Source organism: Astyanax mexicanus, chromosome 22 (assembly GCF_023375975.1).
Source record: "Astyanax mexicanus isolate ESR-SI-001 chromosome 22, AstMex3_surface, whole genome shotgun sequence".
NCBI lineage: Eukaryota > Metazoa > Chordata > Actinopteri > Characiformes > Acestrorhamphidae > Astyanax > Astyanax mexicanus.
In genome coordinates, this window is record NC_064429.1 from 6,829,638 (window position 1) to 6,842,969 (window position 13,332).

At 38.3% G+C, this 13,332-nt stretch overlaps 1 protein-coding gene across 1 annotated transcript in view; it reads left to right on the forward strand.

Annotated features, from left to right (window-relative positions):
* The window catches only part of LOC103037790 (prominin-2), a 33,220-nt gene extending 20,312 nt beyond the window's left edge, over window positions 1-12,908 (forward strand). The window contains exons 14-25 of the mRNA XM_022666874.2: window positions 49-239; window positions 379-463; window positions 1,364-1,513; window positions 1,673-1,741; window positions 3,559-3,648; window positions 4,224-4,277; window positions 4,767-4,847; window positions 7,984-8,052; window positions 8,493-8,582; window positions 10,138-10,241; window positions 10,860-10,946; window positions 12,486-12,908. Coding sequence (XP_022522595.2) covers window positions 49-239; window positions 379-463; window positions 1,364-1,513; window positions 1,673-1,741; window positions 3,559-3,648; window positions 4,224-4,277; window positions 4,767-4,847; window positions 7,984-8,052; window positions 8,493-8,582; window positions 10,138-10,241; window positions 10,860-10,946; window positions 12,486-12,603 — 1,188 coding nt within the window. The 3' untranslated portion in view covers window positions 12,604-12,908. The remainder of the gene's footprint in view (window positions 1-48; window positions 240-378; window positions 464-1,363; window positions 1,514-1,672; window positions 1,742-3,558; window positions 3,649-4,223; window positions 4,278-4,766; window positions 4,848-7,983; window positions 8,053-8,492; window positions 8,583-10,137; window positions 10,242-10,859; window positions 10,947-12,485) is intronic.
* Window positions 12,909-13,332: the final 424 nt, after the last annotated feature.

Here is a 13,332-nt window from a genome sequence, read left to right on the forward strand (position 1 = left end):
GAGGAATATTCTGTATAACAGCTGGATGCTACTGCTTTTTCTTTACAGTACATGGATAAGCAAGACTATCTGTTCATCAGTCTGGATGCTCAGGATCCAGATGTTTCCTCTACCCAGTCCCCCACTGCCAGTACCACCAAAGGCACCACTGCTCTGTTTCCCAATGTCACAAATGGAACCAGTTACCAAGTAACAGACCATCAATGGAAGCCGAACATCAGTAGCTCAAAGATAATGGAGTAAGTGACAGTTTAAAAACATTAAAACAAGAACAGAATCCAGACCTTGTCCAGCCATGCTTCTGTATGTTGTAAACTACAGTAATTATTGTAAATTAATTTGTTTATATGCTTTGTGCTGTGTGTGTTTGTGATGCAGGGGCTGTGCGACAGGAATATCCCTGTTCTACACCATGAAAATAGACAAGATCTTCAACATGGACCAGTTCCTCAATGCGAGCATAGTAATTCACCTGCGTTTTAGTACACATTTGCATTTTTATTTGCATTTACTGCATCTATCTGACACTCTTATCCAGAGTGACTATAACCGTTTTATTCCTGTGACAGAACAGGCCAATGTAGTGTTAGTTTTAGAGTCCTGCCCAAGCACTCTTATTGGTGCAGCACCCAATAGAACGTAGTTATCCAGGCCGGCAATGGAACTCCAGTCTCCCACATGAGGTGGGAGCTCCACTGTGCCGCACCAACCACTGTAGCACAAATCGGATTACCACAGACAAGAATTTTAGCACTTAGTAAAATGCTTAAAATGTCTTAAAATACACTTTTAATAGACACCAGTGATGTCAAGTGGAGTATGGGGTAATAAAATGTGGTTATATTTGGTCATTGGTTTATTTTGTACTGTTTCACTGGTAAATTAAGTTTTAGTGAAACATTTACAGTACATAGAAATGGGCTTAAAGAAAATATAAAATACCATTTTAAAGGACCAATAAGTATTTTATTTTCAGTAGTACATAAGTTAAAGCACTGGCATCTTATGTCAGCCAGTACGAGCCTGGCCTATTGTACTCTCTCAGACTCCAGCTGCTGATGGAGAAGCAGTATGATCCTGGATTCAAATCGGGATCATGGTAATAGCACCCAGTGATTCACTGAACAACTCACTCAGAACCCGACCCTATCCTGCTGCTCTTTCCTATTTGATAAATATACAAGCATAACTTTCTCAACAGTTGTAAAGAGTAAACCCAAAATCACAAAAATACACACATTTGTGAATTCAGTGTACAGAACATTACATAGTAAGATAACAGACTGCATATTAGTTTTAGGGTAAAATGTTTCGTTATTTTCCTTTAAAATGGTAATTTGATTGTGTGCTGTTTTTTCTGCAGTTTCTGACAGGATTCAGCAACAGCATGATGTCTCTAAACATCAATTTGAATGACATATTACTGAAACTACTGAACACCCAAGCCACCGTGCAGCAGTTTAAATACTCCAGCTACCTGGACCAGATCAAATACAACGACTTCAGAGTGCTGGTACTGACATTTAGTGTTTTGTTTTTAGATAAGTGTTGTTGTCCACTACTCCTCAACAATTTTGAAACACTTTGTTTATAGAATGTGAATTTTTTGGCTGCTATTTTGCAATTAAGTAATAAAAAATGATACTTGTATGTGTACTTCTTTCTGCTGCAGTTGGCAACACCTGTAGTGAAGACAGACCTGGACACTTTTGCAGGGGAACTGGAGATAGCAGCCCAATCAGTGAGTTTGTGTGGGAATTTAACATTCCTCGATCCACAGGCATTACCACCCACAGTGGGCAGTGCAGTGTAGTAGGTGGCAATGATTGTGGCTGTATCTGGCTAGAATTATTCATGTGACTGCACAAGCAACCCATCACTAGTGGACTTAAGTGGGGGACTGCTCTTGTGCCTCTATGCCAGGGGTCAGCAATAGGCCTCCAAGCATGAAACATTTGGCCTGTGAGGTTGTTTGAACTATAATGAACTATAATGAAATATAATGCTTCTCTGGTGAGCTTTTGTTTACATCCCTCCCCTGTCTCCCTCTGTGTCACGCTCGGCGTGACTTTAGTTTCCGCCCGTTCTCGATTTTCCACCCGTTTTTGGTCTCCGTATAAGGGCGATTTTTCACGTCCATATCCTAATTCACCACCTGGGGCAGCAGTAGTGTTTTTGGCGACCCTGATGACATGGGTTCGATTCTGCGTGAAGAGGGATGTGTTTATTTATTCATTTGTTTTTCCCTTTCTTCTTGGGTTTACCTTCTTTAAGATCAACTGTTCTGCAATTGGGTTCAACAACCCTCTGGGCTGGAGAGCTACTAGTCCCATTTTTTTTGTGGCCGCCACCTAATGGCTTGGAAAATATCTGGCCCGTGGCCAAATTAATTGCCAACCCCTGCTCTATGCCCTCTAATACCCTCTATAGCAGCACAAAAAAGAAAGCGCCCTACTATTTTGTGCCTGCTGTTTTGCCCCGTCTTGCAGTAAATTATGATAATGTGCCTCTAGATCATGAACAATTTGATAGTAGTAATGAGTGCCACACTATAGATGCTCTTCTGCCCTATCAGTAAAAATGGATGTCATTAAAAGTGTTCTTTATTACCCCATTATAAACCCTGTGCCACTCCTACTAGACAGTGTTCCAAAGGGTGTTTTTTTCTGTAGAGAAAGGAAGAAGTGTCACACTAGTGGATTGATTGTGTTTAAGTGTTGTATTCACATGCATGAGAATGAGGGGAAGTGTCCGTATGGTTGCCCCTGTAAAGAGCTGTAAAGATTGTATTAATATATAATAATAGTTTAGCCTAATAATATTAAGGGCCTTAGTTTAGCAATCTATTGCACATTAGTCAATCACGCATCACTCAGCTGGACTTAGGGGGTGTATGTATTAATTTTTTTTATTAATCATGGGTGTGGTTAATTTTGTGGTAAACGTAACATAAAATAAACCAATCAGTGTGTCACAAGCCATTTTCTTTTAAGAGGCAGGTGAGCTCTGACTTCGGCGTGTTCGTATCTTAACAGAGAGGCGCTTTTGTGCGTCTCAGCAGAGGATACTTACCTGCATGTTCACGCTGTAAAGATACACCAGCAGCTCATTTAAGGGAACAGCGATGTTATTTTATTCTTTATTCTGTTTATTGTTGTGGTAAAAGTCAGGTTTGTGCCCTGCAGCGCATCTGTGTGTGTATGTGTGTGGGTGTGTGTTTTTAATGAGCAGGGGTGTACGCAAAGTGCTGGGAGCACCTATAGGAATGGACTCTGATGATTGACTGTTGTCAGGGTTTTAATCAGTCAGTGGAGCTCCTGTGTATTCCACCACCAAAATTCTGTAGCAACAAGTCAGAAATTTACCTGAACACACACCACTTCCAGACCACCACACCCATCAGGCTATTTTAACTGTGTGGGCACAAGGCATGAAAATGTTGACTGTTGATGGGGTGAAAGATAGCAAAGAGCATCACAACGCGCCCTGTGCAGGTGTACGAAAGGACTGTAAGCTGTTTTCTCATGTGTGTGTGTGTGCTTGTATGTGTTTTCATAGGCTAATGACACCATTAGAGAGAAGCTAATAAGTGAAGCGGCTAACGCTAGACAGCTGGCAACAAAAGTCCGTTTACAGGATTCCTACCGGGTGAGTCAAGTTTTATGAACCAGTTTGAATTATTGATTTTGGTGATCTAACATACAAAGTTAATCAATCAGCTGAGACTCATCTACCCTAAAATCTAAATTTTGCTGACGAGTGCCAGTTTCATCATAACGTTTTTGATAGTCTTTGACTGTACTTGTGAATTCTTTTGAAGTTCTTAAAATGTTTGGGATTGACTGACCTTCATTTCTTAAAGTAAATTTTACCTCTTCACAACTTTACAACTGATGCTCTCAAAATTAAGAGACAAGAAATTCTAGTAATTAACTCTTGATGAGTTCAGCACAGCTGTTAACTGAAAGACTGAATTTCAGGTGACTCTACCTCATAAAGCTGACTGAAAAATGTCAGTTTTACACTCAGAGCAGGTAGAGCAGGTAATACAGGTAGAAACTAAGAAACAACACCTAGTTTTTCTTGCCAATCAAGAAATTGTAACCAACTCCACTGACACGTTAATAGTAGTGTAAACATAAAACTAATGAAATAACAAATTATATATATTTTATATAATTATTATTGTTATTTATAAACAAGTCTTTTTTCCCTCTCTCCAGCTCAACATGAGTTCCAGCATCAACGCCCTGGAAAACATCAGCAAAAATTACAAGGTATGAGCTTTCCATCTTCCCTGGCCACTTTATTTGAAACACCTACTACTGTATTTGTGCTTTCACTCGTTGTTGGCCTCTTTATTAGAAACACCTACTACTACTACTACTACTACTACTACTACCTTGTGCTTCCACTCACTGGCCACTTTATTAGAAACACCTACTACTGTATTTGTGCTTTCACTCGTTGTTGGCCACTTAATTAGAAACACCTACTACTACTACCTTGTGCTTCCACTCACTGGCCACTTTAATGGAAACACCAACCTACTATGTGCTTTCACTCACTGGCCACTTTATTAGAAACACCTACTACTGTACATTGTGCTTCCACTCACTTGCCATTTTATTAGTACCACAAATTGTGGATCAAAAAGAGTTTCCAATAGGGGTTTCCAATAAAGTGTCCAGGTAGTGTGAGTATTTGTGCAGTTTTCTCGATTGTTATACTTGTGGCTTCACATCAGTGATGTTTTCCTTCTGTAGACGAATGCAGACAACACTCTTCTGAGCATGAGCGAAACTGAAAACGCTCTTCAGCTTGAAGTTCCGCACATCGTGCAAGATGTGAGTAGATTGTTAATTTTTTTTTATCATTTTTTTCTACAGAACCATTGGCTATATTGGCAGGGGTGATAGCGTTCCGGCGCCGCGCCAGAAATCCGGCGTAGCGTGGCTCTATAAAAAAAAATATATATATATATAAATAAAATAAATAAATAAATAAATAGAGCCGGTTCAGGTATTAAGTCCCGCCTCTCAGTAGAAACAGCCAATCAGCTTGCTGTTTTTTTTTTTTTTTTGCGGAGGAGCGGGGGAAGCCCCTCCCTTGCTGTGAGATTTAGCAGCGGGATCGGACGCAGCAGCTTCAGCTGATTTAAAAACAGATCTGGATATACGGAGATTTTTCTCAAAAAAAGATAACGGTAGGCTAAACACGTAAACTGTGATGATATGTTTCTGATAGCTGGTTAAAAATACACTTCTTGTATCAGCACACAGATTAAACCCACTGTGATTAATAAACTGCAGCTGTGTTAGTGAGTTAGCTTGATAGGGAGTCAAGGTTTTAGAAAATAAATAAACTATATATGTAATGTTCAACTTGCCCTGTACCTGATCAGCTAATCACTATTTCACATATTTCACTGTCGTTATTAGTTTAGGATTACAGGAGAAAATGAATATAGCTAATTAGCTAGAAGCCAGATGTAGTGGATAGTCAGAATTTAGTACAGTACTTTATGTTTGTAGTTTAAAGCAGTTTCTTAACCCTGATCACTGAACTAAAATTGTGTTTTCCACAATTCCACAATCATTTCACCTAGATTTTCACCTGATCTTGATTTTCACCTAGAGTGACAGCTGTCACAGTGAAAATGAAGCGGAGTTATGAAAGTGGTTGTGCTAAACGAAAGAAACGGGCAGAGAGCAAAAGAATCGCAGATGCACTGCCAAAATTCACCTCCTTTTTTACACCTCCTGAACCGATCAGTGTTTTTGGGGCCGATTCCGATCGCCGGTCGTCTTTCACCACGATGGGCCGATCGCCGATACCGATCTTGGGCGGGGCCAAATGCCACATTAATGCCACACAGGTGCCTGGCAAACCTGGCTGGTACAGATTCCCCTAATTACATCCACACCAAAGCAAACACTGGTAATTTACGCTGCTAGTAAATAAACACGAGTGTTACTGACCAAAATAAACGCTTTTTATGAGAGATATAAGTTCTGTGTAAATATTTATAAGACAATACCTGACAAAATCAGTTTTAATGACGTTAAATAAACATCACTGTGACAGCGCTAGTCGCAGTTTCACCGCAGTAAAGGACGAGGAGGTGAATCACTTATCTAACCAGCCTTTACTGATTTCTGCTCCAATAACCCTTTCAATAACCTCCAATAGCCTTTAATAGTCTTCAGTAGCCTTCAACAGTCTAACCTTGCAGCCGTGGTGTGTCCACTAAACTCCGTAGTTATAAACATCATGAGGTTAGCAGCGCGCTAACTGACCTGTTTATAATGTAATCCGAGCAGTGCCTCCGTGACAACTGCTGCTGTTAGCTGCTTTGGCTGAAAGGTGAACTGTAGAGAGCTGTATTATCCGTTTTTAAAACCTTTTCCTACACAGATGAACTTAAAAAAAACGTGTAAAAAAAACGCTCCAGACTGGCTGAGCTGAGCTCTGTAGCCCGTGGCTGCCAAGTACCCCTCGCTGCAGAACCACAAGTCCAGGGGGTGGGGCTGGATCTGATCCAACTCTTCCTACGTCGTGTTTTCATTGGTCTGAAGCAGATCGGACTCTTCCCCATCCGGTTTTACTCACTCGCCTTTCGGAGTCAAGTAAACAATCACGAACGTGAAAATTATACATCGTTACACTCTTTTTATAGAACTCTGTTTTTTGTTCGCCGTTTTGATTGTGTATTAATATCTGTAATAATAAATGAACATGGTAGCTGGTAGATAAGACACTCATTGGCATCCTTTATTTTAATTATTTATTTTTTATTTTGTCTTTAGGCCCTTTTTATTAAAGATAAAAAATGAAATAGTTAATATTTATATAGGAAATGTACAGCATTTTATTATGTTTGTAATCACAGACATGTTCCTTCTTTTAAATCTGTATTGTGTGATTTAAATGTGCTACGTAGCAAATAACATTTTGATCTATAAACGGTAAAAGTCTTAAGGTTGGGTTCCAGGATTTATTTGATAAGATAAAATAAGTCCTGGTCGGGAAACGTAAGCGACACGTGTTAAGTTTAACGACGAATTGAAATGCGATGACTTCAAACCAATGAAAGGAGGTCAGGCTCCACCCCTTGGATCAGATCCAGCCCCACCCCCTGGACTTGTGGTTCTGCAGCAAGGGGTATCTCCGTGGCTGGGCTGTAGCTGTGACTGAGTAAAGACAGCGGGGGCTTGTGCTGCTGCAGCTCCGACTAGTGGTTGGATGAGGAACTGCAGCTTCTTGTAAGTGAGCAGTTTCACCGGTTTCACCAGTTTCATCCACACACAGCTCTGATAAACTGCTTAACCCTAAACTCCTGAATCAGATCGGCTAAAATCATAAGAATATCTGCAGAACAGTGTTAATATGCAGAAGAATATACAGAACAGTGTTAATATGCAGTAGAATATGCAGGATCAGGGTTGAGAAACACTGCTGTAATGTGACTTCTGTTCATTTGTAGTTCACAGTAAGACCACATGTCCTGACGTTTATAAAAATCTCTATGAAACATAAAGTTACATTATTTTACACAAGGACACCATCTTAAGAAGAGCTCTCAGTAGAAAAAAAGAGTGGAGAAAATGTAAATATGAAAATGAAAACGTTATCTAAAATGTGTCACTTGACAATAAGGTTATACACAGACTATTAAATGTTTGAATAATGTGTCAACATTTATGCCTATGTTACGTCACATATGCAGTCTGTTGTCCCTCCCCAACAACCCCCCCCCCCCCCCCCCCCCTTCCTCACCCTGTTGGAACAGGAAAAAAAAGTTCAGGCTCAGGATTTTTTTTCACTATCACCCCTGTATTGGGTCTGTCCTTCATTTCTGTCTGAGAAACTGAGCTACATTAGGGGAAACAAATATGTAAAGTTAATGTTATAGTTAATGAATATATTGATTATTGTTTGTCAATGAAAAATCAGAATACTGAATTATTATTGTTGTTATAGGTGTCTGGGTGTATGATGGAGAAGGGGGAGAATTTGCTGACGCAGTATTTGGACGTGGTCAGATATGTGGTGAGTATCTAGTTGAATCTGACCTTTGTTACAAGGTCAAAAGTTTGGTTGTTCTGCCTATTTATAACAAGACAAAAAAAAACAGGAAATCCTAGTTTAACCAGACTGCCATTGGCTGCGTAGAACCATCAGTGGCATAGCTAATGCTATGATAGCAATGCTAATAGCCCAGTAATGATTCTGAAAGAGAATTTGTTCTAGCGTGCTATGCTGAAGGACGTCTCTAATCCATGCGGGGTATGTAGGTGGAACTAGGCGTTTCCACTTCAGTAAAATTTGAACCTTTGTTTGCTGCATTCTTTTCTTTTATTAAGAAGAGCCTCCTCTGCTTTTATTTCCAACAATGTGGTCAGTCCAGACCTGCATGTTGCTCATTAATGATCAGGGTGCGTGATTGTTCTGTTTTTATAAGATCTGTGGATACGCTTCATCACTTTCAGATAATAGACCAGGCGCTGAGCTGCCTCTGGCTTCCTCCTTCCCTCGACAACCTGTACACCGCCACCTGCCGAAACCTGATTGGACCATGGGTGAGTTTCAGTGACATGTATAGCAATATATTGTACAGTATAATACTAGTGTACTAAGTATTTTGGAACTACAGCTCTGGAAAAAATAAGAAACCACTTAAAAATGATGAGTTTCTTTGATTTTACCAAATTGAAAACCTCTGGAATATAATCAAGAGGAAGATGGAGGATCACAAACCATCAAACCAAACTGAACTGCTTGAATTTTTGCACCTGGAGTAAAGCAGCATAAAGTTATCCAAAACAGTGTGTAAGACTGGTGGAGGAGAACATGATGCCAAGATGCATGAAAACTGTGATTAAAAACCAGGGTTATTCCACCAAATATTGATTTCTGAACTCTTAAAACTTTATGAATATGAACTTGTTTTCTTTGCATTATTTGATATTTGAAAGTTCTGCATCTTTTTTGTTTTTTCAGACATTTCTAATGTTCTGCAAATAAATGCTTTAAATGAGGATATTTTTATTTTAAGATAATTTGCGAGAAATGTTGTTTGTAGTTTATAGAATAAAACAACAATGTTTATTTTACTCAAACATAAACCTATAAATAGCAAAAGAGAGTTAAAGACTGAAAAAATGAAAGACTGTAAAATGTGTTAAATATGTTAATTAATCTTACATCTTAAAAACATTTATAGTAAAGGAAATAATTGTTTTAATCCTTGCTGATTTTATAAGTTTGCCCACTGACGAACACTTGAACAGTCTATAATAAGATAAAATCCAGAAAACATAAATTATATACATTTATAAGCATTTTGCAGAGAGAAAGTAGTATTTGATCCCCTAATGACCATTAAGAGTTCATGCTCCTACAAACCAGTTAAACGCTCCTAATTAACTCGTAACTTGCATTAAAGACAGCTTCTGACCACGTCCAAATACTGCATCAGTACATCATACACCGAAACACCTATATAAAAGGCTCCTGTCCTCAGATTCAATTATAATTAGTCAGTCTCTAACCTTTACAACATTAGGACATTAAAAATGGGTCGTAGCTGGGTCTTCCAACATGACAATGACCCAAAACATACAGCCAAGGCAACAAAAGAGTGGCTCAAAAGGAAGAACAGTAAGTAATGTAGTGGCCTAGCCAGTCTCCACACCTTAATTCCTTAGAAAACTTATAGAGTTGCCAAGCGACAGCCTCAAAATCTTAACGATTTAAAAATTATCTGCAAAGAGGAGTGGACCAAAATCCATCCTGATATGTGCACAAACCTCATCAAGAACTCAAAAAAGTCTAACTGCTGTGCTCACCAACAAAGATTTTGCCAATAAGTATTATGTTTTGTTTGTTTGTCCTCTCTGCAAAATGCTAATAAATTTCTATAATTTATACAATGTGTTTTTCTGGATTTTATTTCTTCTTAAAATTAAAGACTTAAAATGAAAGATGTCTTTGTCAGTGGGCAAACTTACAAAATCAGCAAAGGATCAAATCATTATTTCCTTTACTGTAAATGTTCTATTTTTTGTCCGTTTAGATGTTCTGATTAAATGAAATGCAGTTGGTTTTTTACAGTATGTATATGTGTGTATATAGAATGGGTTCTGGCTGTCTCTGGGTTGGTGCTGTGCGTTCCTCATTCCTGGGGTCGTCTTCAGCATCTTCGCCGCCCGACTGTGGAAGCCATCTTTAGCTACAAAGTGAGTCACAACACTGCAGATATCCAGCAGCATCAGTCTGTATCAGTACAACACAACACAACACCCTTACATAACAGCTCTATAGTTCAAATGCCAAGTCATGTTGCTTCAGCATCAGCAGCCAGAGTCTGAGAGAGCACAATCGACCACTCTCTCCCAGCATCACTCCAGAGTGTGAGTGCTGATCAGCACAGGTGTCTGTTAACTGATATATCAGAGCTGGGGATCTGGCGCTTTCCTCTGAGTGCACTGTGATGCTACACAGTGTTGCTGCATCAGCAGCAGCTGGAAAAGAGGCGGAGTCTGGCTTCACATGTATCAGAGGTGGCATGTGTTAGTCCTGAACCGTGATGGGGAAGGGAATGGGTTATTCGGCTTAGATAAAATAACATTTAAAAAAAAGTCAGTACTCTAGAACTGATCCCAGCTCATCCCAAATTATTAAACTAATCTCCATCATCCTGAGAAACACAGTTCCACAGCTTTATCCACTTTCTTTGCGACAATTCTATAAAAGCTCTATAGATGTTTGTGCAACTAGACACCAGTTTTAGGAATTTTTGCACAAAAATGTCAGTGTTTAATTTTCTTTATCATTTATATCTTTTATAATTTCAGTAAGGAACCGTTCCACATGCCAAAGGCCATCATCGATAAAAGCACACAAGATAAATACCTGACCATGGACTACATGACGGGCAAAAGGTAACACATTAATAACACACTAATAACACATATAACAAATTAAAAATATTAATTTAAAAATGTTTTTCAAAGTACACTAACATGATAAACATTATGGGACAGCTAGGCTGTAAAAACTTGCATCTTAAAAAGAACAAGTGCGATTAATTATAGTTAATCACAGACTATTTTTGTGATTAATCTGATTAAATTGTTTAATCGTTTGACACCAGTACACATAACACATTCCCTACATGTTAAACTCAGATGGTATTTGGCCTCCAGCTTTAACTCATCCATGCAGTAAACACCAGTGAGGCCAAATACCATCTGAGTTTAACATGTAATCTGATTAATCATGACAATATTCTGTGATTAACTGCGATTAATCACACTTATTCTTCTTAAGACACTCTTAAGATTTTATAGTGTATATTTTAATGTTAATAAAACATAAATAAATAAAAACATATTTATATTTATATCAGTGGTGTCTTAAATTAAAACACTAGTATATACTTATATGTTTTAGGGGAGATAAAGCCCTGGACATTGAGCTGGAATAAAAAATGCATGATAAATTGGATACAGTAAAAAAATTTTTTTACTTTTTTTATAAACATCTCGTAAATAACTTGCATTAAAAAATAATAACACGTTACTTATTCCACAATAATTGGAATAAGGACATTCCTAGTTTTTTTGTGTTTGCAATTTTAGCCATTAAGCTGTAGGGTGCACTTTCCCCGTGGGTCTGGTACATTAAGCCAGGTGTTAAAGCTGCTTTTGAACCAAGGGAGCAGTACAAAGTACCAATCTTAGGTTTTCCTAAAATACAGCTCTAGAAAAAACAAAAGACCACAAGAAACGAAGAGTTTTTTTGATTTTACCAAATTAAAAACCTCTGGAATATAATCAAGAGGAAGATGGATGATCACAAGCCATCAAACCACCAAACTGAACTGCTTGAATTTTTGCACCAGGAGTAAAGCAGCATAAAGTTATCCAAAAGCAGTGTGTAAGACTGGTGGAGGAGAACATGATGCCAAGATGCATGAAAACAACTGTGATTAAAAACCAGAGTTATTCCACCTAAAATTAATTTGAATGAATATGAATTTGTTTTCTTTGCATTATTTGAGGTCTGAAAGCTCTGCTTGTTTTTTTTGTTATTTCAGACATTCCTCATTTTCTGCAAATAAATGCTCTAAATAACAATATTTGTATTATATTATATTAATAATATTTGTAGAAACTGATTTAGAAACTAAAGTGCTCTCTTATTTTTTTCCAGAGCTGTATATGGTCTGAAGTTCGCTGCTTTATCTAGGGAAATTTGTGCATGTTGGAATGTCATGAACTGAGCTCTGTTTCTCAGTGCTTTAATATTTGTATTCTGAAAAGTTCTCATGTGTGAAAACAAATCAGTGATAATGAGCTTCTTGCCCTAGAATTGGTCCTAAAAGTAGATTTATTCAGGATTAAGTGTGACAATGCTTGGTAAATTTGGTTGTCTATTGTAAATAAATAAATTTACTGTTTTTTTTTTCTGATTTTTAGGAAGGGAGAAGACACCATGAAGAATAACTGTCTCGTCTACTGGACGCTGGACGATGTGATGAAGGATTCTAATAAGGATTTTAAAGGCAAAGAGGAAAAAGGAGTCACCAACACATAAGATAATGATAAACTGAAGAAAACCTCAGAATTATGAATTATTATGAGTCCGGAAATGAAGAATTAGTGTGACCTTATTCTTTCTGCATTAATCTAATTAATGTGTATTTTTTTAAACCACTCCCAGTAAACTCATCTGAACCTGTAGTGAAGCTGATCTGGCTGCAGAGGGCAGCAGTGATCCAGTTTTGGTTAATCAACAATGTGGAAATGTATTCATACACTAAACCCCACTTTATTATGTGTTATATAACAGTAGGATTGCATGGGGTCCTTTAATAAAAATATATTCTGATACAGATTAAATGTCCTTGGTGTATAAAAGTTGTACAACTATCTTTTTTATGTTTTAAGAAGAAAAAAAAAAAGTAGTGCATAAAAAAGCATCTCATCACTCATCAACAAAAAAAAATAGCTTGGTGGGTAAATCATGGTCATGGATTGACTCAGAATGGCAGTGGGTTCCGGTTCGAATCCTGTTTATGTAGCTTGCCTTCAGCTACCGGAGCCCTGAGAGAGCACAATAGGCCTTTCTCTCTCTCTCTCTCTCTGGGTGGGTACAGTAGATGGCGCTCTTTCTCCTCATCACTCCTAGGGTGATGTGGATCAGCACAAGGCTGCGTCTGTGAGCTGATGTATCAGAACCGAGACGCTGCGCTTTCCTCCGAGCGTTAGCGCTGTGATGCTACTCGGTAATGCTGCATCAGCAGCAGTTCAAAAAGAGGTGGAG